Source organism: Podarcis erhardii, assembly GCF_964252035.2.
Source record: "Podarcis erhardii genome assembly, chromosome: 1".
NCBI classification, from domain to species: Eukaryota; Metazoa; Chordata; class Lepidosauria; order Squamata; family Lacertidae; genus Podarcis; species Podarcis erhardii.
In genome coordinates, this window is record NC_138497.1 from 130,332,073 (window position 1) to 130,359,583 (window position 27,511).

General features: G+C 45.0%; 2 protein-coding genes and 1 long non-coding RNA gene across 4 annotated transcripts in view; 2 read left to right on the forward strand and 1 right to left on the reverse strand.

Annotated features, from left to right (window-relative positions):
* LOC309335565 lies at positions 1–26,743 on the reverse strand. The gene is made up of 3 exons (XR_014153575.1): positions 25,931–26,743; positions 25,468–25,544; positions 1–247 (listed from the first exon to the last, which is right to left on the reverse strand). It is a non-coding gene; the product is annotated as an uncharacterized lncRNA (long non-coding RNA).
* Positions 1–27,511, forward strand: part of LOC309332440 (uncharacterized protein) — a 145,489-nt gene that overhangs the window by 86,412 nt on the left and 31,566 nt on the right. The gene's annotated exons all lie outside the window — the stretch shown is intronic.
* Positions 13,003–25,316, forward strand: ICOS (inducible T cell costimulator). Of its 2 annotated transcripts, none has more exons than XM_081849919.1 (6): positions 13,003–13,360; positions 15,622–15,669; positions 18,144–18,464; positions 19,864–20,006; positions 22,180–22,271; positions 24,464–25,316. In XM_081849919.1, exons 1-5 carry the CDS (start codon positions 13,303–13,305, stop codon positions 22,252–22,254), a joined length of 645 nt encoding a protein of 214 aa, XP_081706045.1. In that variant the 5' UTR covers positions 13,003–13,302; the 3' UTR covers positions 22,255–22,271; positions 24,464–25,316. The 2 variants fall into 2 exon arrangements, with proteins under 2 accessions (XP_081706045.1, XP_081706044.1); XM_081849918.1 differs by having other exon boundaries at positions 13,010–13,360; positions 19,861–20,006; positions 24,464–25,315.

Genomic DNA, 27,511 nt, shown 5'->3' on the forward strand with positions numbered 1-27,511 from the left:
TGATGGGGTGAGCTCCCATTCCTCGGTCCCAGCTCCTGCCAACCTAACAGTTCGAAAGCATGTCAAAGTGCAAGTAGATAAATGGGTATCGCTCCGGAGGGAAGGTCAATGGCGTTTCCGTGCGCTGCTCTGGTTCGCCAGAAGCGGCTTAGTCATGCTGGCCACATGACCCGGAAGCTGTATGCCGGCTCCCTCGGCCAATAAAGCGAGATGGGCGCCGCAACCCCAGAGTCGGTCACGACTGGACCTAATGGTCGGGGTCCCTTTTACTTAACTTCAGTTGGTGTAAGTTCCACCAGCTTGTTACATTGTGCAATGCAACGTGATAACTAATGGAGGAATCGGTACACCCTACACATTTCCACGTAAAGTCCTCTTCACACTGCTTTGGAATCCGATCTCAAAACCTCTGGAGGACGATTCAAATCCTACTGTTTACATTTCCAGATTGCAAGGTAATTTCCTATCCAGAAATATCAAGCGGTATATTCAGGCACACGTGTGCAACCCAAACCTAGCACAGAGCATCACAGAGCCTAAAGGAGAACCTACAGCTAGAGCTGTGTTGTGCTGTGGACCAGAAAGCAAAAAATTATCAGGTTCTAGGCCCCTAGAGGGCACCACAAAACAAGTTCCCGGAGAAAACCACAAACATGTTTTCAAGATCTCTGAGCAGAGACGAGGCACCCTTTACCTTTCCCCCCACTTGCCTTATTTGCATATAGAATGCTGTGGCTAACAGTGATGAAACAGAATATATTCCCCAAACCATGACAGCATCATCGGCTTCCCACATGAAACCTTGACTTTGACATGCTGCGAATAACATCATTGCACCGTGCAAATTGCTGCCAAGATGTGCAGAGCTACGGCTGATACGGAAGGTCCTAAGAAACCATCTGGGCCATATCTAAGGTGCAAAGATTCTGCAGCTTAGAACAGGAACCTTAGCGGCTCAAAAAGGAGGAAAAGCTAATACACACCAACCCCCACTGAATTATTATCTAGCTAGGATTTCAGCCTGAGTGGAGAAGAATCCCAGTTCCTCCATCAGAGGCTGATTTAGGGCAGTGCAACCAATTTCCCTACAAAGGGCACAGGAACTAGGTCCAGCTAGCTCCCCAAAACCTAGTAAGCGCTGGGCTTTGAGAAGGAGGCGTGAGGGCTCTGGCAGGGTCCTAGAGCCCTCTTTCTTCCTTCTCAAATAATAATAAGAATAATAAGAATAATTTATTATTTATACCCCACCCATTTGGCTGGGTCCCTCCAGCCACTCTGGGAGGCTTCCAATAAAACACTAAAATACAATAACCTATTAAACATTAAAAGCTTCCCTAAACAGGGCTGCCTTCAGATGTCTTCTAAAAGTTTGGTAGTTATTTTTCTCTTTGACATCAGATGAGAGGGCGTTCCACAGGGTGGGTGCCACTACTGAGAAGACCCTCTGCCTGGTTCCCTGTAACCTGGCTTCTCGTAGTGAGGGAACTGCCAGAAGGCCCTTGGAGCTGGACCTCAGTGTCCGGGCAGAACGATGGAGGTGGAGATGCTCCTTCAGGTATACTGGACTGAGGCCGTTTAGGGCTTTAAAGGTCAGCACCAACACTTTGAATTGTGCTTGGAAACGTACTGGGAGCCAGTGTAGGTTTTTCAAGACTGGTGTTATATGGTCTCGGCAGCCACTCCTAGTCACCAGTCTAGTTGCCGCATTCTGGATTAGTTGTAGTTTCCGGGTCACCTTCAAAGGTAGCCCCACATAGAGCGCATTGCAGTAGTCTCAGCTGGTAAACAGCTGCCCTGGACACTGAATTGACCTGTCCCTCCATGGACAGCTGTGAGTCCAGAATGACTCCCAGGCTGCGCACCTGGTCCTTCAGGAGCACAGTTACCCCATTCAGGACCAGGGAGTCCTCCACACCCACTCACCTCCTGTCCCCCAAGAACAGTACTTCTGTCTTGTCAGGATTCAACCTCAATCTGTTAGCCCCCATCCATCCTTGTTAGTGCTTGCCCAACTTTGGGAAGGAGGTGGGAGGGCTCTGGGACCCTGCCAGAGCCTCGCAGCTTCTTTCCAAAGTCCAGCACCTTGTTTACCCGGGAAGGCGGCACAAGGGCTGGGCGTCAAATGTTGGCCTCACACAGGGCACCATGTTACCAAGGTCCACCCTTGCCTCCTTTCCAGCCTTCTCTGTGTCTCCAGGTCACTTTCCCCCTTTGCCACACTCTCTTATCCATCTCCAGCCTCCTCACACCTGTTTTCTGGTGCATGGCATTTGGTCTGCTATAGCAGGACTGGGATGCGGGTGGCGCTTTGGGTTAAACCACAGAGCCTAGGACTTGCAGATCAGAAGGTTGGCGGTTCGAATCCCTGCGACGGGGTGAGCTTCCATCACTCGGTCCCTGCTTCTGCCAACCTAGCAGTTCGAAAGCACGCCAGTGCAAGTAGATAAATACCGTATTTTTTGCACCATAACACTCACTTTTTTCCTCCTAGAAAGTAAGGGGAAATGTCTGTGCGTGTTATGGAGGGAATGCCTACGGGTGGCGGGGGGGATCTGCTGCAGTCGTGAGCAGAGGATCCATGGTTCCCCTTCCTTCCCTCCTCCGTGGCTCGCTTTGAAACAGCAAAGCGGGAGAAGAGCCGCTGAGTGGGGAGGAGAGAGGGACAGAGAGCCTGCTTCTTTAAAGGAGCAAAGCGGGAGAGGAGAGACGCCGCTTATACGAGTGTAAGCAGCTCCTGTCCGGTTGGTTCCTTTAAAGCAAGCAGGCTCTCTGTCCCTCTCTCCTCCCCACTCAGCTAGCTACATAACAGCAAAGTTTTTCAGCTCGCTAAGCTGGGGATGAGCAGGGAGGAGGGAGAAAAGCAGAGCCTGCTTGCTTTAAAGGAGCAAAGTGGGAAAGGAGAGGAGCCTTCTCCCCTTATACCCCTCTTCTTCATTATTAGCAGCATCCTTCTCCACCCACCCCACGCGTACTCCTTGTCCCTTGAGTGCTTTTCCTTCCCTCCCCAATTAAAACGTGGTTACAAAGCACGGATCCACATGTATCCTCAGGATTTTTGCACTGGGTCACCCCAAATTTACCATCAGATCACATAGCATGTCCATGGCTACATCTTGCACCAAAAAAATCACGCACCCACTGTTGCCTGGGGCCGCAGTGGTGCAAAAACGTGGTTACAAAGCATGGATCCACATGGATCCTCAGGATTTTTGCATTGGGCTACTCCAAACTCACTGTCAGATCACATGTCTGTGGCCACAGCATGAACCACAAAACTCATACACCCACTGTTTCGTTTAGAATATTTTTTCCCCTTGTTTTCCTCCTCTAAAAACTACGTGCGTGTTATGGTCAGGTGCATGTTATAGAGCGAAAAATACGGTAGGTACCACTCCGGCGGGAAGGTAAACGGTGTTTCTGTGCGCTGCTCTGTTTTGCCAGAAGTGGCTTAGTCATGCTGGCCGCATGACCTGGAAGCTGTCTGCAGACAAACGCTGGCTCCCTCAGCCTATAGAGCGAGATGAGCGCCGCAACCCCAGAGTTGGCCACGACTTGACCTAATGGTCAGGGGTCCCTTTACCTTTACCTTTATAGCAGGACTGATTGGGAAATGACATTTCTCAGCAATTTTGGCAGCTGGGGCTTACTATTATATGGAGTGGGTGGGTGAATAAGTCTTGTCATTTCTAACCCAGCAGATGTACCAGGTTAGCAGGCAGCAAACTTTCGATAGTAAAAGGCAGCAAGCGTTGCGAAAACACCGGTGCCTGTTTGCCAATTCACCTACACAAAGTTTTGGCCACCATGCTCCATCTCAGACAAAACCCGAAATCTCCAAATGGGCTATAACAGAAATCTCTGAGGAGGCTCTTGCTTCAGCTGGGAATGCTCTGAAGAAGCTAGTGACCAATCCACACATTTCCATCTCAAGGAATTTCTGGTGTGTCCAATCCTTAAATCTGCTCCTTTTTTCAGCCGCTCCCAGTGCTATTTCACATATTAGACTGCTTCTCCACAGAAAGCGTTTATGCGCAGGCAACAGTGTGCAGAATGTCATGCATGGTGAACGCAGCTGGGGATGGGAGATGAATCCTATTCGGTTCACATTTAAAGGCAAGCCTATCTAATTCAGTTTTACAAAACAACCTGCAAAATGAAACACAGCCAGGGCCTTTTTTCAGCCGGAACTCACAGGAACAGGTGTGGGGACCTACTTCTGAGCACCAGCAATTAGCACGTGAAGAGTTACAGAACCCAGGAAGGGTCCTAAGTGTTTAGCAGCCTTTAATCTTAGTAAGAGCTGTTCAACAGTGGAACGGTTTCCCTTGGGAAGTTGTGAACTCTCCTGTCCTTGGAGGTTTTTAAACTGTCATGGATACTTTAGCTGAGATTCCTGGACTTGATGACTCTTGGGGTCCCTTCCAACTCTACAATTCTATGATTCTGCGATTCTATTATTCTAATCAACAAGTGTTGATGAAGATGGGAAAATTCCTTTGTTGGGCGAACTCATGGGGATGAACCATGAGTACTTTAAAGCATCAAAAGAGCTGGGTATCAGAATGCAAATGAATAAAGGAGGCTTGGGTTTTAGGACTCAACATCAAAAAAACGAAGATCATGGCCACTGGTCCCATCACCTCCTGGCAAATAGAAGGGGAAGAAATGGAGGCAGTGAGAGATTCTACTTTCTTGCGCTCCATGATCACTGCAGATGGTGACAGCAGCCACGAAATTGAAAAATGCCTGCTTCTTGGAAGAAAAGCAAGGACAAACCTAGACAGCATCTTAAAAAGCAGAGACATCACCTTTTCCCAGTAGTGATGTATGGAAGTGAGAGCTGGACCATAAAGAAGGCTGATCGCCGAAGAATGGATGCTTTTGAATTATGGTGTTGGATGAGACTCTTGAGAGTCCCGTGGACTGCAAGAAGATCAAACCGATCCATTCTGGAGGAAATCAGCCCTGAGTGCTCAATGGAAGGACAGATTGTGAAGTTGAGGCTCCAATACTTTGGCCACCTCATGAGAAGGGAAGACTCCCTGGAAAAGACTCTGATGTTGGGAAAGATGGAGGGCACAAGGAGAAGGGGACGACAGAGGACGAGATGGTTGGACAGTGTTCTCGAAGCTACTACCATGAGTTTGACCAAACTGTGGGAGGCAGTGGAAGACAGGAGTGCCTGGCATGCTCTGGTCCATGGGTTCACGAATAGTCGGACACAACTAAATGACTAAACAACAACAACAAAGGGTTTTAGGAACAGGAGAAGGAGCAGAGACAGGACCAGGAAGTGGAGAAGGAACCTTGCTTGTATGCTCCTGGAAGACTAAGATAGGCAACTGTAGGGATAGGCTGGTGCATTTTGGGGTGCTGCTGCTGTGCGCCCCTCCATGGAGGACTAAAGGTTGTACATAAGTGAAAAATAAACCATATATTGTTTACGACACTAGCTTCCATTGTCCCTAATTTCTCCAGGGGAACACAAACCCTGGGTGAGAGCCTAGAACCTCCCTGGAATTTTGCGACTGCTTGGCAGTGATCGAGGGTGGCACCCAACCTTTTTAGCACTACACTTTCTACCGTTTATCTCAAGGAAAGAAATGAATAGGCCATTGCAGGGACCCAGTTTAAAATACTGGTAGTATGATTAACTGAATGATCACACTGCTTTCAGTGAGTATGAGTAAGATCAGGAGAACTAGAGAAGAGCGAGACAAACAATTTGGTCGGAAAATATCTAGCTTTATCTTCTCTGGTAGTTCTGGGAGGTTCTTTTGGACAGGGAAACTAATTCCCTAGTATTATCATTGTTTCTGACCTTCCTATGTATTCTGTTTGGTTTTCAGAACATTCTTGTTCTGGGGTTTGCAATTCAAATCCCTCCAACTTCATATAGTTTTACCATTAAGAAGTTCCTAAAGCATGCATTATAAATTTAAGCCAGCGTTTAGCTATTAACCATTTTTGTATTAGCCTCTCTTGCCTCTCTTCCAGTAAACATGTGCCCCCCCCCTTATACAGGGGTTACATTACAGGCCCCCACATGCTTCAGTGAAATTGCATAAAGTGGAGAGCAGGCTCTAAACACCCCTTGGATACTGGGCAGTATATCAGTTGAATAAACAATACAAATAACTAATAGGTTAGCCCAGGGGTAAGCAAACTTTTCCAGCAGGGGGATAGTCCACTGTTCCTCAGACCTTGTGGGGGCTAGACTATATTGTTTTTTTGGGGGGGGGGATGAACGAATTCCTATGCCCCACAAATAACCCAGAGATGCTTTTTAAATTGATACGGAAGGGGGGGGCACATCTTCTTCACCTTCTTCTTCGCTACAATATATCCATTTATTTCCAATTGTCAATGTCAAAAGGGACTAAAATCTATAAAATTCATAGAAAATCAACGTGCCAATTTGCTCAATTTCTCTAGGACTCCATGACACCTCCCCTGTCCTCCATAATCCCTCAAGCAAGGTGTCAAGACCCTAATCCTGTCAAATCGCTCTGCCAAGCCTTGCCTCCGGGCAATGCCAGTACATGGACCATTGTCTTCTCATCACTGGTACTCAGGATGTGCTTATCTGTGCATATCTTCAGCTCTGCATATTCCCCCCTCCCTCCTCCATATGTTAATCCTGTGTAACCCAACCTCTTCTTAATGTATTCATGATGTAATCTGTGTAACCCAACCTCTTCTTAATGTATTCATGATGTAACTGGGATGTATTTTGCACTGTATTCTGGGACATGGAGGGAAGTTTCAAAAGTTCATGTCACCCCTTTCTCACTGTTCAGTCTCACCTTGAACCTGTTGTGCAATAAACTTGGATCTTCTGCTGCTTGCTCCTGTCTCCAGCTGAGCTCATTTTCCTCCGCAGGGACCCGCGGACTTAGTCCGACAAGCTGGGTGGCAGAGCAGCCTCGCACCCAGATTTTACCGTAACATAAATAAAAGCACACCTTCTATTCCTGTAAAAACACGCTGATTCCCAGACCATCTGCGGCCGGACTTAGAAGCAATTGGGCTGGATCTGGCCCCTGGGCCTTAGTTTGCCTACCCATGGGTTAGCCTGTGCAAGAACAGTGACTTCCCAGTGAGCTTCATGGCTGAGTGGGGAGATGGTGAAGATAGGCTTTCCTGGTGTAAATACAACACTCAGGTCACTAATAATTACATTTACAGTGGTACCTTGGGTTACATACGCTTTAGGTTAGAGAGGCTTCAGGTTACAGACCCCACTAACCCAGAAATAATATCTCGGGTTAAGAACTTTGCTTCAGGATGAGAACAGAAATCGTGTGGCGGCGGCGCGGCGGCAGCAGGAGGCCCCATTAGCTAAAGTGGTGCTTCAGGTTAAGAACAGTTTCAGGTTAAGAACGGACCTCCAGAATGAATTAATACTTAACCCGAAGTACCACTGTATATCACTCCTTTTGTTTAAGGAACGTGAGGCGACACAATGCTTTCAGACTTTCCAAGTGTCCCTATTTTCCAGAGACAGACCCAGATTTAAAGAAGCCATCCCAGTTTCGGATTTGATCCCGGAACGTCCCGCTTTTCCTTAGGGCATCCCTATTTTTATCAGAGAAATGTTGGAAGGTATGAAGTTATGCAACCCCCAAGCCAAGGAGATAAACAACTATACAGCCTTTAGAATACATTTGAAGGCAGCCCTATAGAGGGAAGTTGTTCAATGTTTAATGTTTTATTATGTCTTTATATAGGTTGGAAGACAACCAGGGTGGTTGGGGCAACTCAGTCAGATGGACATGGCATAAATATTATTATGATGGAATAGGCTGTCCTTATTTTTACTGGAGAAATGTTGGAATATATGTACTTTTTCTCTCCCATTTTACCCTCACAATGACCTATGGTGCAGTTTAGACTGAGAGATAATGTCTAGCTCATTGTCACTGGGGAGCAGAGAAGGACTCTGAACCCTGGTCTCCAAGTCTAAAAAAATGTAACAATTACATCAGACTGGCATCACAGCTCTTTCTTTCTTTCTTTCTTTCTTTCTTTCTTTCTTTCTTTCTTTCTTTCTTTCTCTTACTATGCTTGCTGCTGAAGCACAAGGCCTCAGGATACATGTCACCTTGAGACCTCATCGCTTCCAGCCCACAAACAAGTACTTTTAGAACAGGGGCTTTGAAACAGGCAGAAAACACTATTTTTAGCTTCATGGGAAGAAGTAATTTCCGACATTACCCGAGCGAAGGAGCACAGAGCCAAATCGTTTCCTCAAAGGAAAGCACCTGATCGCTCCTTCAGAGGAGCATTTTATCTGGCACGGTGCCAGGGTGAAACCCTGATTGCTTCCATTAGCCTCGTGATGGAGAGATCATTACCAAGCGAGCTCCACAGGGCCTGAAGAAAAATGGAAGTTGTTGCCAAAAAAAAAGGAGAGGGGAATGTCAGAACGAGGAAAGGAAACAAGCTACCTTAATGAAGAACTCCAATTTCAGGTTGAAATCGCTGACTGATTGCAACTTGTGTTTTGTGTTTGTATGTAAAAAGAGGCTTGGGAGGAAAGCAATGACAAACCTAAAAAGCAGAGACATCACCTTGCCGACAAAGGTCCGTATAGTTAAAGCTATGGTTTTCCCAGTAGTGATGTATGGAAGTGAGAGCTGGACCATAAAGAAGGCTGATCGCCGAAGAATGGATGCTTTTGAATTATGGTGTTGGATGAGACTCTTGAGAGTCCCGTGGACTGCAAGAAGATCAAACCTGTCCATTCTTAAGGAAATCAGCCCTGAGTGCTCACTGGAAGGACAGCTTTTGTTGTTTAGTTGTGTCTGACTCTTCGTGACCCCATGGACCAGAGCACGCCAGGCACTCCTGTCTTCCACTGCCTCCCACAGTTTGGTCAAACTCATGCTGGTAGCTTCAAGAAAACTGTCCAACCATCTCATCCTCTGCCATTCCCTTCTCCTTGTGCCCTCAATCTTTCCCAACATCAGGGTCTTTTCCAGGGAGTCTTCTCTTCTCATGAGGTGGCCAAAGTATTGGAGCCTCAGCTTCACGATCTGTCCTTCCAGTGAGCACTCAGGGCTGATTTCCTTCAGAATGGATAGGTTTGATCTTCTTGCAGTCCATGGGACTCTCCAGAGTCTCCTCCAGCACCAGAATTCAAAAGCATCAATTCTTCGGCGATCAGCCTTCTTTATGGTCCAGCTCTCACTTCCATACATCACTACTGGGAAAACCATAGCTTTAACTATACGGACCTTGAGACCTTTGAGTAGCCCTCGCTACTCCTTCCCAAAGCCCTGCATCTCATTTACTTGGCTTTGAGAAGACTGCCCGACAGTTGTGGGTGGGATGGGGGTTCACATTTTGGCCTCAAACAGGGCGCCATAATACCAAGTTCCACCCCTCCATGTCTCCATCTGTGATTGAGGTCACAAGAACTCATGCAAGGGATCAAAAAGCTGTTCAGAAGAAAGGCTGCTTTGTAACAATAGCAATGCTCTCATCCGGAGGCTGAAGCAGAAAAATGGTAGGCAAGATGGAAATAAAAGAATGCACACATTTCTTTATAGTCCTAATTGCAGAAGATCATGGATGAGTATGGAAATGACTGTGTGGAATCTTATGATGACAACTGTCGACAAATGGCAAGTTGTTTTCCTGGAAGAACTGTAGTCAGAGAAGCCTGTCTGAAACCAACAGAGAAAATAGTCATCTCCTTTCAGAAATGAGGCTGTCAGTGTGCATGTTATTGGATTGTTCAAGCTCATCTCCAGGGAAATTACTTGAGAGCGCGATGAAGAGGTCAGTGATCAGAGCGCTCGGGGGGAGATGGTAACAGACAACCTGTGGTTAGAAAATCCTGCATTCAAACAGATTGTTCCAATCTGAATTATAGCTTCAAGTTTTCAAAAATAAATAAAAAAAAAATAGACATTAAGGCTAGAAAAGAAAGAACTCCCATGTAATTCACAGTCATCAGCCTTCTTCAAGCATTCATATCCGGCATAGAGGACATAAGGAGAGCTTTCCTGGATAAGGCGAAAGCCCCATCTAAGTCCTACAACTACTTCTTACAGAGGAGACCCAGATGTGAGCAGGACCTGAATGCAACAGTGCTCACCTCACTTGTCATTCCCAGTGATACAATCCCTCAGAATTCCACCAGGGGGCTGGAGCCTCTCTCTAATTGGCTACCAAGACAGCTCGTCATAGGGGGGTGGGGCCAGAGGGAGAATAAAAGGAGCCGTTTCTGAGAGAGTGTTCAGATAGTGTTTAGTTTGAGAGGGAGATAGGGTGATGGTTTAAGAGAGAGTGTTGGTTCTGGGTTGAAATGTCCACTTGGAAGAAAATATCTACAACTAGGGAAAGGAGATTCTGAGCTTTGATTGAAGGACTGTGTGTAGTGCCCTGGAAGAGTATTAATTCAGTCAGGAGTTAACTGGGAGGTGGAGTTTGAGCAGCAGAATTCGAAGCTGTGGGGACATAGTCTACTTGGGTCTCATTCTCCTTCATATGTCATTTTGCTTTTCTTTTGTTCTTACCTCCACTACAAGCTTGTTTGATGTATGACAAGATTGGCTGAAAAGTGTAATAATATAGCATTAATATTATTTTTTAAAGGAGTTCCATTCAACCCAGTTGAGCTCACCTCAGCAAAAAGTAATTGCTGTGTGTGAGAGATTTTCATGGGGATTTCAGCTGCAGAGGTAAAGATTAAAATTTCTCCACCCATCTTATTGCAGTCCTGATGGAAATTGCCACAGACACAAGGGACAGAAAGAGTTTGAGGACGGGAAATGTATGAAGCAATTGTAGACTTGTGAAGTAACAGAGCAGCAGGTGTGAGTGTGCACATTCAAGCAAAAGAAGAGATGACGAACAAAGGAGATTACTAGAATCTACACATTTGTAGACCGAATGAAGAAGCATTGAAATGAACACACTAAAAAGAAAGAAAGGAAACAAGAGGAAAGCTGGTGGGGAGGACAGGAAGGAAGAAGTGAGAAGTAGATAAAGGAGAGCAGTAGAATGAAGAGGAGTCTTCTCCAGGCTAAACATACCCAACTCCCTCAACCATTCCTTATAAGGCTTTGTTGTGGTTTGAGGACCCGATCCCCGCTTTGAAGAATAAAGACACACGGATACAGTGTATAAGGTTAACGGGCAAGAAAAGGCCACAACTATATCTAATATCTGTGCACCAACATTTCCCCCTGTTGAAATTCATTTTATTAGAATCATAGAATCATAGAATCATAGAGTTGGAAGAGACCACAAGGGCCATCGAGTCCAACCCCCTGCCAAGCAGGAAACACCATCAGAGCACTCCTGACATATGGTTGTCAAGCCTCTGCTTAAAGACCTCCAAAGAAGGAGACTCCACCACACTCCTTGGCAGCAAATTCCACAGTCGAACAGCTCTTACTGTCAGGAAGTTCTTCCTAATGTTTAGGTGGAATCTTCTTTCTTGTAGTTTGGAACCATTGCTCCGTGTCCGCTTCTCTGGAGCAGCAGAAAACAACCTTTCTCCCTCCTCTATGTGACATCCTTTTATATATTTGAACATGGCTATTAGTTTTGGCCCAGTTCTCCAAACTGTTAAGATAATCTTGAATCCTGATTCTGTCTTCCGAGGTGTTACCCCTCCCACTTTGGTGTCATATGCCAATTTGATGACCATCTCCTCTATTATTTTATCAAAGGTAAAGGTACCCCTGACCGTTAGGTCCAGTCGCGGACGACTCTGGGGTTGCACACTCATCTCACTCTATAGGCTGAGGGAGCCGGCATTTGTCCGCAGACAGCTTCCAGGTCATGTGGCCAGCATGACTAAGCCGCTTCTGGCAAACCAGAGCAGCACACGAAAACACCGTTTACCTTCCCGCCAGAGCGGTACCTATTTATCTACTTGCACTTTGACGTGCTTTTGAACTGCTAAGTGGGAAGGAGCAGGGACCGAGCAACGGGAGCTCACCCCGTCGCGGGGATTCAAACCGCAGACCTTCTGATCAGCAAGCCCTAGGCTCTGTGGTTTAGACCACAGCGCCACCCGTGTCCCCCTATTCTTTTATCAAAGTAATTGATAAATATGTTGAGCAGCACCAGGCCCAGAGCAGAACCCAGTGGTCCCTTTTTTGAGAATGATCAGGAATGATTGGTGAGCACTCTGGGTTCAGTCAGTCAACTGGCTGTGAATTCACCTAATAATAAAATTCATCTAGTCAATATTTTACCAGCTTCTCCTCAAGAAGATCATGGGAGACATTGTCGAAAGCCTTCCTGAAACAGAAATACACTACATCTACAGTGTTCACCTGATCCACCAAGCTTGTAGCTCTATCAAAAGAAAGAAATGAGATTCATTTTGCATGACTTCTTTTTGAGAAACCCAAGCTAGCTCTTAGTAAAACCAGCATCCTTTTCTAAGTGCTTACTGACCCACTGTTTAATTATCTGTTCTAGGATCTCTCCTGGTATTGATGTCAAGATGACTGGTCAGTAGTTGCCTGGGTCTTCTTCATTTCCCTTTGGGGGGAAAAAAGGTTCCCTTCTCCGGCCATTCTAAGACTTTTATTTTCCATATATATGTATATATATATAAAATATTTATTAAGATTTTGGAAATTACAAAAAGAAAAAAGAAAAATTGAACATACAAAGACAGAAACAAAAACAAAAACACTACATAAAACATTAAATTAACAAAACAAAACAAAAACAATTAAAAACACTTCCAATATTTTCAAATCTTAACTTTCATACACTTGTTTCATTGACTTCCTCAACACCTCCCTTTTTGTCTTCCACTTCAATTAATTATTTCAGCAAGTCCTTTCCATCTTCATCTATTTTCTATCTTAAAGTTAATTTTAACATATTGTAACCTAGTTTTTTTCCCTTTCTAAGACTTTATTTTCCATACACAGGGTCAGGGTCAGGTTATCCAGAGGACTACAGCACTAAGGCAAAAATTTGCATCGTAAATGCTGTCATCATCATGATATATATTCATTTTTAGATCAGCATAAGCTGATAATTGTAAGCTCAGTGTTCTTACCAAGAAATGAACTGGGGAAACCACCACAGATCTCGGATGGATAATGAAGACCTTCTGTGGTGACGTGTCAAAGGTGTGGGATCTAATGAAAAGGTGGTGAGATATTTTGGCAAATGCAAGATGACTTCTCGACGGTGAAGTTGCCTTCCTCTACCCACTGAAGATTTCAAAGGGAATGGAGCCCTAATTGTTCTAAAGCTTCAACCTCTTCCCCTCAAAATAGAACAAAAGAGAAGCGTCAGTGTCTCTGTTCAAGAAGCATGAAGCTATATATTGTGACGATCTGCCTTTTTTGCTTCTACTTTGAGCCTCTTCATGGTAAGTGATCTCCACAGTCTCCCGGCAGCCATTTACTGATCAATTTACTAGTGGAAGGTTGTGTGGGGAAGAGGTAGCAGAGGAACACTGGTCAGAAAGCCTTGGTGGATAAACTTTCACGGTGAACGTTCCTGCAGTCTTTTAAATGTCTCTGGCTGCAGGTTTCATACACTTATGCTCTTTTGATGAGTATTACCATCTCATTCTATTCTATTGAGTTAAGCCACTTCTGGGTGGAGCTATGATTTAAGGACTAAATGTTATTCATTCCTTGGTCTCTACCAGAAATAGCAGCAAGAGAAACTGTAAATATAAACTTTTGACACCACTAATTGCTGAATTATTTGGGATTAGGTGCCCAAGGCTGTAATCCTACTTTACACTCTTACCCATTGGAGCTACGGTAACTTCTGAGCAGACATGCACTGGATTGTGCCATAAATGATCATGGTGCATATATTAAAGACACACCTGTTTACAGAGGCAAAAAAAAAAAAAAAAAAAAAAGTCTCTGTGGGAAGTGGAGAGTTATTATTTTGTCGTTTTGGTTTAATTATTTACTTGCATTTTATTTTGTATTTTATTCTGTGAACTGCCTTGAGATCGTTTGATAAAGAGCGGTATATACATTAAAATTAAAAATAAATAAAAACAACAACTTTTTACATGGAAATACATTAGTTTTGAACTGAACCACTGCTTAAATTCAAAGGATGGGTGGATTTCTGCCAACATCAGTTGGTGCTTCCTGTGGTTTTTGAGGCAAAAAAGTAATGTGTTTTTTTCCCTTTTTCATATACAAAGAAAGCGAACCTTTATCTGTTTATGTACCGCATATTGATAAACCTATCCTTCAGCAATGCTTTAAAAACCAACTATAGTTTTAAAAAAGCAGCGGTAGTCAAATATTCATTATCTAATTAGTGATTATGGAAATTTGGCTGTCTAGAGGTCAAGTCGAGCCGATTTGTTTCTCTTACTAAATAAGCTCTTTTTTTGAAGATGTAGCTAGACACCTTCCAGATAAATACAGCTTTTTGGAGTTTCCAATTGTGGCATAGCTCCCCATCCCTTAGGACCTTTCCAATATGTCAGTTCTTTTGTTAAGTAAGTGTGATGTGTCCACATGGTTAGCGTGGTTCTATCTGATTTTTGCAATAAGTTCTCCTGTGAAAAGTTGCTTTTCAGTAGGTATCCCTTGCTTGTTCAATACATTTCAAATTAATAAAAACACAGTGACGCCTTCCCACTTAGTTCAGAACATATCTGTTGTTGCTTACCTTTCGTGCTTGGAACCTAGATATTTGAAAGACCTCCTCCTTCTACTTTAGGAGCCTGTCCAAATGTTATATTCCTCAGAGTTTCCTCTCAGGTCCACTGCCTCTGAGGTGGGGCATGTTAGACGGCAGAAAGGGTCTTCTCAGGTCACCATGAAATGTCTCCTCAAGGGAGACACCACCTGGTACCAAACTTGGTGCCTTTTCAGGTCAGGCTTTTCACCATGTCATTTGAGCTGGTTTTAATTCACCTCGCTCTGTTCTCTTCATCACTCTTTGCTGTCTTAAATCCCACTATCGAATTTTATGTCTTCTTATTAATATTGTGAGCTCTGCTGGGAGCTGGTTTCAACTGAAGGGTGGCCTAATTGCATTTTAAACAAAGAAATAAACAAATACATTAGGAGTTCATGTGCCCAACCCAGAAACTTTGGTCACTGAATTTTGGGACATCAGACTGAGCTCTTTCCCACTGCCCAACCCACCACACTCTCTTAAATATCAATATTTTATTAATTTTTAAAGAGACACAAACAACAAGAGAACAGAAATAGAGTTGCCATATTTTGAAGAGCAAAACTTTTCACATTTGCCAACTTTTACTTTTAACTATGGATCACTATGACAATTCTACCCATGAAAAAGAGGACATGTCCTGGAAAAAGAGGACAAATGGCAATCCTGTAAGTTGTCCATAAATCTAGCCCTTATATAGAGCAAGGCACCTGAGAACAGCAGAAGGGAGACTCAGTGGAGAACAAAGGGTTTGTGTGAATAGTAGATCCTCTGGGATTCTGTTTCCCTCTTGGCTGCCAAATAGCTCAGTCGGTTGAGCATGAGACTCACAATCTCAGTCTTGTGGGTTTGAGACCCACGTTGGACACTGAGATTCCTGCTACTTGTTAATACTACTTATTAACATACAATGTTTGCAGAATGAGAAATGTTTTCCATGGGTGAAAAAAACACCTGTTTTGCTTTTAGGTGGCGACTCCTGTTCATCATTTGCATCCAGCAGAGCTTCACTGAAAGGTACATATTTTTTGGGGGGGGATGCTTGGCTGGAATCAATCTAGCATGCCAAACTTTATTTCTATTTTTACTGTTGCGGATCTAGAGAAATGATACAAAAATTTAGAGGAAAGAAATGATGTCTACAATCCTGTATCATGTTAGGCTGTTTAAATCTCATGCAAGCAATTGGGATTAAAGCAGCCTGTGTATGGGATTGGAGCAACGGATTACGATCCAGTATGCATGTACAGTGGTACCGCAGCTTACATACACTTCAGGTTACATACGCTTCAGGTTACAGACTCCGCTAACCCAGAAATCGTGCTTCAGGTTAAGAACTTTGCTTCAAGATAAGAACAGAAATCATGCTCCGGCAGTGTGGCGGAAGCAGGAGGCCCCATTAGCTAAAGTGGTTCTTCAGGTTAAGAACAGTTTCAGGTTAAGAACGGACCTCTGGAATGAATTAAGTACTTAACCTGAGGTACCACTATATACTTAAGCACCACTGAAATCAACAAAGATTAAGCATGCCCGATTCTGAGCTGGATTGCAGTTAACATGATTTAAGAAGATTCATAACCATGGACAAGGATCTGACCAAGTCAGTTTTAAACTTTGAGATATCATCCGGAAGATCTGTTCAGAATAAACTATTTTGGCTGGCATTTCATCACATTTATAAACTGCAAGTTTGCAGCCTTCAGACTGGGTCATCAAATGATCGAGCTCAGTCCCTGGCAAGGGCACAGAAGAGAGGAAAACTGAGAGTGAAAGACTTAGAAGAACTTTAAAACTTTCTAAGGCAAATGAATGGGACGCGGGTGTTGCTGTGGGTTAAACCACAGAGCCTAGGACTTGCCGATCAGAAGGTCGGCGGTTCGAATCCCCACGATGGGGTGAACTCCTGTTGCTCAGTCCCTGCTCCTGCCAACCTAGCAGTTCGAAAGCACGTCAAAGTGCAAGTAAATAGGTACCGCTCTGGCGGGAAGGTAAACAGCATTTCTGTGCGCTGCTCTGGTTTGCCAGAAGCGGCTTAGTCATGCTGGCCACATGATCTGGAAGCTGTACACTGGCTCTCTCAGCCAATAAAGTGAGATGAGCGCCGCAACCCCAGAGTCGGCCACGACTGGACCTAATGGTACCTTTACCTTTTTAAGGCAAACAAATGCTTGCTAAAATTAAACTATACCGGGGTGGCCAACTCCCAAGAGACTGTGATCTACTGGCAGTGATCTACCCCCCTTTTCGGGGTTCAGGGCAAAGTTACTGAACTTTTTATAGGGAGTAAGAAAGGAGGTAAGCCCCATTTTTTGGGAGATCAAGGCTAAGCTCTTGGGAGGGAAAAAGGGGAAGAGCCACTCACAGATTGCTGAGGAAATAAAGAGCCTCACTGAGTAAATTCCATCTTTCCGTCTGCAGATTGTGCAACAATGGAGGGACGGCTGAGGGGGTGGGGCTGGATTCGATTTTACCAACGCTAAGGAAAGGGACCCAGCCATCGACTGCGATCTACCAAAACCTCCCAGGGATCTACCAATAGATCGCGATCGACCTGTTGGACATCCCTGAACTATACAAATACGAACATCATCATCATCAAAATTAATAATAATTCCATTTACATGCTGCCCTTTATCAAAAGATCGCAGGGTGATGCACAACATTAAAAACCTATTTCATGGAGCAAAATAATAAAATAATAAAACAACAATGAAATCAAAGGATGGTAATAGATAATAAAAAAAATAGCCATTAAAATTCAAATGACTTTTTGCTTACACAAACCAGTTAGGCAATTTGGGAAGATTTCACTGGAAATTCTTGGCCGTTGAGCAGAGATAGTCAAGATCAGGGGTCAGCAACCTTTTTCAGCAAGGGGCCGGTCTACTGTCCCTCAGACCTTCTGGCAGGGCCGGACTCTCTCTCTCTCTCTCTCTCTCTCTCTCTCTCTCTCTCTATATATATATATATATTGGGGGGGGAATGAACGAATTCCTATGCCTCACAAATAACCCAGAGATGCATTTTAAACACAAGCACACATTCTACTCATGTAAAAACACGCTGATTCCCGGACTGTCCGTTGGCCGGATTGAGAAGGCGACTGGGCCGGATCTGGCCCCCGGGCCTTAGGTTGCCTACCCCTGCTTGCCTCCAGATGTTGTGGACTACAACTCTCATCATCCCTGGTCATCCTAGTTGGGGCTTATGGGAGTTGTAGTCCATCTTATTGGGTATCCTGGCCGTAGGTGGGCATAGATGTTCCTGTTGCTTATGGTAGCTCATGATGTACATGTTATAAGACCAGAGAAAACATCCGGGATTGGGGGTCTAGAAAGAGCATAACTCCCCTCTTTATCGTTCCTCTTTTCCTCAAATGTTCTTTTTTTAAATAAAATAAAATAAAATAGAAGAAGAGATGCTTGTACTTCCAATGGGATTTCTCTTTTATATGCTTGTTGTGAACAATTTCATTCTCTCTCCATTTCCAGGGAATCTTACTGCCTCCAATGATGAATTTCCAAGAGAAAACTTCACATTTGACTGCCCTTTGCCACACAGTGCTGACATCTTCCATATAAAACTGTTCAGAGGGCAGCACAAACAAAAAGTCTGTGATCTCTACATAGAAAAAGGGAAACCACGTATTACCAGGAGTGAGATTTGTAATCCAGTGCATTCTGGTGATAAAGTGTCATTTGTTCTCAGAGATTTGAAAAGCAAACATAGTGATACCTACATCAGCTGCCTAGAAATCTACGCACCTGTCCCTCATTGTTGTGAAACAATTGAAAAACATCTATATATCCAAGGTCAGTAGACTGCTTTATCTTTGTTGTCTAAGTGTAAAAATGAGAGTCCTGCTAGTCATTCATCTGTGATAAGAGATACACCTTATGCTGTTGTTTAGTCGTGTCTGACTCTTCGTGACCCCATGGAGCAGAGCACGCCAGGCACTCCTGTCTTCCACTGCCTCCCGCAGTTTGGTCAAACTCATGCTGGTAGCTTCGAGAACACTGTCCAACCATCTCATCCTCTGTCATCCTCTTCTCCTTGTGCCCTCCATCTTTCCCAACATCAGGGTCTTTTCCAGGGAGTCTTCTCTTCTCATGAGGTAGCCAAAGTATTGGAGCCTCAGCTTCAGGATCTGTCCTTCCAGTGAGCACTCAGGGCTGATTTCCTTCAGAATGGATAGGTTTGATCTTCTTGCAGTCCATGGGACTCTCAAGAGTCTCCTCCAGCACCAGAATTCAAAAGCATCAATTCTTTGGCGATCAGCCTTCTTTATGGTCCAGCTCTCGCTTCCATATATCACTACTGGGAAAACCATAGCTTTAACTTTATGGACCTTTGTTGGCAAGGTGATGTCTCTGTTTTTTAAGATGCCTAAAGTCTAGAAAGTTAAATCATCCTTCCAGTATAGAAGGCTTTCTATACTGCATTTTTTAAAAGTGAGAATTTGTCTCTTGGCTTATTAATGTGTTGTTTTCTGGGGACAGTGTGGTATTATGATGGTAAACCTACAATTCGAATTTACCAGTCAGATCTACTGTGTTGGGAGGAAAACTGCCACATTTCCCCTGAGGTTCATGAGACTAAGATGGTGGCCAGTTCTACAACTTTCTCCGTGCCTCCTGCTTCCCTCCATCTGTGACTGTGGCCTTACCCTCATGAGGGATAGTGTGGCTGGTAGAGGTGGAGTGAAAATTCGATTCAGTTTGCATTTAAAGGCAAATTGATTGAATTCACACCTCCCAAAACCATGCTCCAACCAAATTCCAAGCCATCGCTTGAAATCTGCACTTCAGCGAACGTTGCGATGCAGCTCTTCTGTCAAACAATGTTTAGCGAGACGCATATATCAGGGGAAAGTTTGCATGAAAATGAGTATATTAGTAATACGAAATTAGGGGGAACTGCTTGAAAAAAATGTGTACATTAGTCGAAACCGCCTGGGAGAAATTTAGTATGCATTTAGTAAGGCTGTTGGATTTTCATGAGGATTTTTAAAATGAAGAACTGTGTTTAAGATTGGAGAAATCATAAAATGAAATGGCAGATCCTTCCATCCCTAGTCACTAGGGCTAAGGAAGACTGGCAAATAAAGAAGGAAAGAAGGAAAGAAGGAAAGAAATAAATGTACAGACAATAGTGGTTGATCTTAGGCCGGAAGATCTAATAAAAACTATTTATTTATATTTTTTTCAGAAGATGCAGAAGATTCAAAAGTTTCAGAAGATTCAAAGGTTTCCTGCTTGTTCTCAGAATCTGCATCATGGATACTCATTGGGCTCACTGTTTTTTCCGTTGTTGCCTGCATCTTCTGTTTCACAGCATGCTGCCTGAGAAATGTGGTAAGTGATCTGCACAGCCTTCTTCAAAGGTTCCTAACTTGTCGCTGCGAGATGGAGCGACATTTGGGCTTTCGTTAGCGAGATGCAGAGTCAGTAACACCCTCGCACACCTACGGAGTCAGTACGTCGAATGGAAACTGCTTTGATGAACAAATTTGAGCCATTTATTTACGACTGGAATTCAGTCACCGGTGACAGCAGTTTACTTTCAATTTCTCTAAGACAGAGCTGCTTATCGATTTAAAGACCTGGAGCTTGAGGAAAGGGAGAGGGGGGAAAACTTTGTGAACATCAGCAAAAACGACCCGAGGTAGCAATCCCCCTTATTGCTTCCTTCCAAAGGAGAAACAAATAACTGGCCAGCTCTGAAGTCATTTGAGCAGTCTTGGTGAGAAGACAGTGAATTTAGTTTATTTCTTTTTCCACAAAATCTGGCAAAGTTGCCTCCAAGTCCATTTTGGATTCTTCCTGTTTGAAAGTAGGCCTCAGGGCCAGGTTACATCTTGTTTTTCCTTCATAAGGAGACATAATAATAATAATAATAATAATAATAATAATAATAATAATAATAATAATTTTTATTTATATCCCGCCCTCCCCAGCCGAAGCCGGGCGCAGGGCGGCTAACAACAATAAAATAGTACAACATTCTAAAATCATTCATTATAAAATTAATTCAAATCAAATTGATGGCAACCATTGGGCTAGAGATTCTGTGAAGATTGCCGAAGGAGGGAGTCAGGCTGTGCCCTGACCAAAGGCCTGGTGGAACAGCTCTGACTTGCAGGCCCTGCGGAAAGATGTCAAGTCCCGCAGAGCCCTAGTCTCTTGTGACAGAGCATTCCACAAGATCGGAGCCACAGCCGAAAAAGCCCTGGCTCTAGTTGAGGCCAGCCTAACCTCTCTGGGACCTTCAGGATGCTTTTATTTGAAGACCATAAGTTCCTCTGTGGGACATACCAGGAGAGGCGGTCCCAGAGGTACGAGGGTCCTAGGCCGTATAGGGCTTTGAAGGTTAAAACCAGCACCTTAAACCTGATCCTGTACTCCACTGGGAGCCAGTGCAGCTGGTATAGCACCGGGTGAATGTGATCTCGCAGCGAGGACCCCGTAAGGAGTCTCGCTGCGGCATTCTGCACCCGCTGGAGTTTCTGGGTCAGTCTCAAGGGCAGCCCCGCGTAGAGACTAACATGTAGATGTTAGTGCAGGTGCCCCCCTTTTTTGAGGGTGGGGATTGGGTACGTACACAAGGGAGCTTCCATTGACACCAGCTTCCTGATTTGCGTACACAAGGCCCAAAAGACAGACGGACGGAATGCGACATTCACACGTAACATTGTTCATCCATCCCAACACCATCTGAATGTATGTGTGAATTGGTCCTTGGAGATGAACCATGGCTTTAGCAAACCGTAGAAAACCTAAGATGGGAATGTTAGGTGTGTTGAAACCATAGCCATATCTATATACAGGCCTGGCCCACTTTGAGCAGCGAATCAGGACACGCCAGCCTGGTCTATATGGATATACAGTGGTACCTTGGTTCTCAAACTTAATCCGTTCCAGAAGTCCGTTCCAAAACCAAAGCATGCTTTCCCAAAGAAAGTAATGCAAAACGGATTAATCCGTTCCAGACTTTTAAAAACAACCCTAAAACAGCAATTTAACATGGATTTTACTACCTAACGAGACCATTGATCCATAAAATGAAAGCAATAATCAATGTACTGTACTATGAAATAAATAAGACAGTATTGCAGATGATAAAAATTAAAATTATTATTATTTCTTACCTGCACAGATGAAAGTCATTGTTTATCCATTTCTGCAGTCACACAATCAATCAGTAAGCTGAACTAGGTTCCACATGGTCACAAATTAACTGAAAAAGCCTCAAAAACAAAAAAAAATCAAAATAAATAGCAAAAACAAAAGCACCAAACTTAATCCATTCCAGAAGCCCATTTGACTTTTGAAATGTTCGAAAACCAAGGCGCAGCTTCTGATTGGTGCAGGTGCCCTGGAAGCAATAGCTGACAGCCACAGCGGGCGTTTGGCTTCCGAGAAACGTTCAAAAACCGGAACACTTACTTCCGGGTTTTGGGCGTTTGAGAACCAAGGTAGCACTGTAGATAGAAATCAGCAATCTAAAATCTTAAATGTCTATTTCCAGGTTTGCCGCCATGTCACGAGCTCTCATGACTACAACAATGAATACATGTCCATGGCAGCTGTGAAGCCCATCTAATAACCCACCACTCAGAGGTAATACACAATTCTATCAGTGGCGTACGGACCATGGACTAGTGGGACTAGGCTAGTTCCCCCCTAGTTCCCGGCAGGACCTTTCTGTGTACCAGGCTCCGTGTATCTGAGTGCATGCGCCTCTATCTATCTATCTATCTATCTATCTATCTATCTATCATCTATCTATCTATCTATCTATCTATCTATCTATCTATCATCTATCTATCTATCTATCTATCTATCTATCTATCTATCTATCTATCATCTCTCTCTCTCTCTATCTATCTCTATCTCTCTCCCCCCCCCCTCTGTAAAGGCTGCAAAAAACTGCACGACCCTGCAAAGAAATACACACACACATGAGCTGGAAGTGGCTGCTTGAAGTAGAACTGCAGACCCATATATATATAGATATATGTAAAGGTAAAGGGACCCCTGACCATTAGGTCCAGTCATGGCCGACTCTGGCGTTGAGGCGCTCATCTCGCTTTATTGGCTGAGGGAGCCAGCGTACAGCTTCCGGGTCATGTGGCCAGCATGACTAAGATGCTTCTGGCGAACCAGAGCAGCGCACAGAAACACCGTTTACCTTCCCGCCAGAGCGGTACCTATTTATCTACTTGCACTTTGACGTGCTTTCGAACTGCTAGGTTGGCAGGAGCAGGGACCGAGCAATGGGAGCTCACCCCATCGCGGGGATTCGAACCGCCAACCTTCTGATTGGCGAGTCCTAGGCTCTGTGGTTTAACCCACAGCGCCACCCACGTCCATATATATAATTTTCAGTTATATACATTTCAATAGTTTTACAATAATCTTAACATTTCAAAACTTGACTTCCTCCCTCCTCTTTCTGCAATGCAGTTCTGCAGCTAAGTCACCTCTACAAAGATGCATTAGTGAAAATAACAAAAGAATGCGCTGTACTGCAGAAAACCGCATTGCAAAAATGTGTACAATAGGCAAAATTGCATACATGGATGTGCATATTAGCAGAGATTGGCACTAAAATGCCAGTGAGTTTTCATGAGGGACTTGTTTAGAAATGAAGAAATCACAAGCTGACATGGAAATGTGAAGGACTGAACTTAAGACTGTAAAAATGAGAAACCAAAAGGAACCCAAACGCTAGCTGCTACTTCTAACATTTTATTAAACCTTGGTCTCATGAATTGATTGAGGAGTGGATGTTATTTTTGGTTAATCAGGTGAAATAATAACTTTAGATCCTTATCATAGCTGTCAAGCGTCCCTTATTTGGAGGGACAGTCCCTTATCCCAGTGCCATGTCCCGCTGCTGTCCCTTATTGATGGAAGTCCCTTACATTTCCCAGGTTTCAAAGGAAGCAGCTCCCTCCCTCCCTCCCTGCCGGCCAGCGAGGAGGGAGGCTCCAGCTGTGTTCCTTGGCTACCTGGCCCGCCCCCCTCCGGCCTCCTCTCACCAGCCTTGGCCCCCGGGAGCCCCTCCCCGCCGGGACTGGCGGGAGCCTCGGGCCCTTCCGCCGCCATCCTCCTCAAGGCCGCCGAACTGAGTGTCTCTGCCTGGGGCCTCCCCTCTGCCCGTCACCACCGCTCCCGGTAGGCCATACTGTGGCTGTGCCGCCGAAGGACCCAGATGAGATGGGCAGCCTGGCATGGTCTATGAATTGCTGAGGAGCCTTGAGAGGAGAGCGAGGGCAACCATAGAGAAAACAGTTCCGAGAGAGGAGGAAGAGGAGGAGGCGGAGGCGCGGGCAGGTGTTCCAAGGGCTACAAGGGAAGGACCGCAAGCGCCTCTCCCATAGATTTGTAGTGGTAGACTAGCATAGATGGTCTGATCTGCGGGTTTGCTTTGGGCGCTATTTCCCTGCCCCTTTCTCCCGCCCCACCTGATGGAACTGAGAGCTGCAGATGGAGCACGAGAGAAAAGATACAGAACTGCAGCAGCATCTTCGTAGCTTGGACTTCGTTTTGTGCAAAAAGTGGTTGCTGCTTGTAGTTATTTAATTGCAGTGTTTCATCGGCTGGTGTCTTGAGCAGCAACCTCTGGAAACGAAGGGCTAAAAACCGGCGCTGCTCTACAAAATGATCTGGTCCCTTTTAACTGGTTGACTAAAATCCCTTATTTTGGCTGCTGGTCCCTTATTTTCAAGGCTGCTGGTCCCTTATTTTCAAATCTGTAAGTTGACAGCTATGATCCTTATGTCACAGGGCCTTTTCATTTCTTCCAGGTGGTTCAGAGCTTCACTTTAAGGCGTGGCTTCTGGAGTGCAGCAGAGAGAGGACACTGAACAAGAAATCTCTGTCCACCTTGCAGTGTTCAGTTTGGGCCTTGTGGTCACATGCTGACATCTGCTCAAGAAGAAAACTTCTCATGCTGCAGCCTCACTTCCCTGTTGCGTCTTGCCCAAACCATTCTTCATGTACGAAGCACTCAGAACATGCCCAAACAACACTGATCAAATTTAATGGGTCTGTGTTTGCTTTTTGAAGGGATTTTCCTTTTGCAGCTGTTCGGAAAGCAAGGCTTTCAGGCCCAGATTCAACTAACCAGAGGACTGTGTGCGCATTATATATTTAAAGCACACCTCTCTCTAAGAATCCTGGGAACTGTACTTTAGCCCTCACAAATAATCCCCAGCGCCCTTAACAAACAAGAGGGAGGGATTCAACTAACCTGGCATGCTACCAGAAGCCAGAGCAAGGGCTTTCGCTTGCACCACAGGTCTTCCCCTTCTCCTCCCCGCTCTGGGCACCCCCTGTCCCTCCCCAAAATATGCTCTGGGGAATTGGGAGACTCCCAGAACAGCATGCATGGGGGGAGGAGAGGGGGATCATTCTGTCAGAAAAGCTTTCGCTGATGGAACAGTCGGAAGAGCGTGACGTCAAATTCCTCCCAAAACTTTTGATGGCAGGTTTCCTGTTCTCCGTCTAGGGAGGCAGGTGGCGCTGTGGGTTAAACCACAGAGCCTAGGACTTGCCGATCAGAAGGTTGGCGGTTCGAATCCCCGCGACGGGGTGAGCTTTCGTTGCCTGGTCCCTGCTCCTGCCAACCTAGCAGTTCGAAAGCACATCCAAGTGCAAGTAGATAAATAGGTACTGCTCCAGCGGGAAGGTAAACGGCGTTTCCGTGTGCTGCTCTGGTTCGCCAGAAGTGGCTTAGTCATGCTGGTCACATGACCCGGAAGCTGTACGCCGGCTCCCTTGGCCAGTAAAGCGACATGAGCGCCGCAACCCCAGAGTCAGGGGTCCCTTTACCTTTACCTTTAACTTCCTGTTCTCCACTTCCCCAAACCCTAAGAGCTGAGATATCTATATACAGTGGTGCCTCGCAAGACGAAAAGAATCTGTTCCTCGAGTCTCTTCGTCTAGCGGTTTCTTCGTCTTGCGAAGCAACCCTATTAGCGGCTTAGTGGCTTAGCGGCTATTAATGGCTTAGCGGCTATTAGCGGCTTAGCGGCTATTAGCGGCTTAGCGGCCATTAGCGGCTTAGCGGCTATTAGCGGCTAAGCGGCTATTAGCGGCTTAGCGGCTTAGAAAAAGGGGGGGGAGCGAAAAAAATCACAAGACTCGCAAGATGTTTTCGTCTTGCGAAGCAAGCCTATAGGGAAATTCATCTTGCGAAGTGCCTCGAAAAACGGAAAACCCTTTCGTCTAGCGGGTTTTTCATCTTGCGAGGCGTTCGTCTTGCGGGGCACCACTGTATCAGTGGACTCGAGTAAAATAACCAGCAGTATTACGCCATTATGCTGTGTGGTTGGACTATAGCCTCCTGCGGAAGGATAAGAGATGACTGGAAGACACCTGAGACTTGTTGAGAACACTCCCAGCCCAAGCATTTATGAGCAAAGTCTCTGCAGATACCCTTTTGCGTTGCATGGAGGGTGAGGGCTGATGTTTCTCTCCCCATGCGTATTGTGGTCCTTCCTGCCTGGTGAGAGCCAGGAGCTTTGGGAGTGAGGAGTGTGTCATGTCGCCCCATGTCATGCGAACTCAAGTTGAGGAGGCAGCACCGGACCTCTGAGTGCTTCTGCTACCTATAAATACACACTCCGGACAGAACCAGCCATGACCTGAGAGAGTTGTTGGGGCATCTCCACCTTTCCTGGGACTGCTTAAGAAAGAACAGCATGCTCTGAGGGAAGGCAGAGGTGAAGGAGCCGGGAAGGGACTACACAAACCACCGACTTGCAGCTGGCTTCAGAGCACTCTGCCACTCTACGTTTTATGTAACATATTTGTTTGGGTGTTTGGAAATTTTAGACTGCCCTTGGATGACTTGGCAGAAAGGCAGTATCTTAACTGAATAATTAATGTTTGATAGATGAGGCTGATGGCCTCTGAGGTATTTTGGATGTGCTAGTTGTTGCTATGGTCCCCATGTGTTAGTTGCTTCCATTTACCGTATTTTTTGCTCTATAAGACTCACTTTTTCCCTCCTAAAAAGTAAGGGGAAATGTGTGTGCATCTTATGAAGCGAATGCAGGCTGCGCAGCTATCCCAGAAGCAAGAACAGCAAGAGGGATCGCTGCTTTCACTGTGTAGCGATCCCTCTTGCTTTTCTAGCTTCTGAGATTCAGAATATTTTTTTTCTTGTTTTCCTCCTCCAAAAACTAGGTGCGTCTTGTGGTCTGGTGCGTCTTATAGAGCGAAAATTACGGTATATTGATGTTTAAGAGGGCATCTTATTCTTGTCTGTGCTGCTCTAAAATATGGACATTTTTACTCTCTTTTTGTTGCATTTGACATTTATTTGCAGTATTTTTAGGATGTTGTAAACTGCTCTGAGGTTTCTATGAAATATGAGGTGGCATGTAAATCACCTGAGTGAATGAATAAAAAACTCTGTTGCGCCATCTCCCTCACAAACCGCTGGCACGTGTTCCCCCCAAAGTTGCCCACGATGGAATGCATCCCCCCAAAACCCTACCCCACCTGCCCTAGACAGAAATTTTGGCCAAATTTGTAGCTGGAACACCTAACGGAAGGGAAAAGCCGGTGAAAATGTGTTTCCTTGTTGAAAACAGGCAAATTTGTGACCCTAAGAGTCCTCTTTACATGGACAGTGCAGAAGATTGAAAAGAAATTTGCTGCATAACATACGATCAGGTGTTCTGGGGAAATTATTATAGGTCAACTCATCATGCAAGGAGTTTATTATCCGTTGGTTCAATTTGTGTTGCTGACTCTATACTAGCATTATGCTATGGTCTATATATTGCTGTAACGCAGGCCTGAGATTTGTCTTCCTAGTTTAGCCATAGCCAAAGGCTTCCATT

Coding starts and splice junctions, on each gene's coding strand:
- ICOS (XM_081849918.1), top strand. CDS start 13,303: ATGAAGCTATATATTGTGACGATCTGCCTTTTTTGCTTCTACTTTGAG. Junction 15,670..18,143: donor CAGCAGAGCTTCACTGAAAG/GTACATATTTTT, acceptor CTCCATTTCCAG/GGAATCTTACTGCCTCCAAT. Junction 18,465..19,860: donor AAAACATCTATATATCCAAG/GTCAGTAGACTG, acceptor TATTTTTTTCAG/AAGATGCAGAAGATTCAAAA.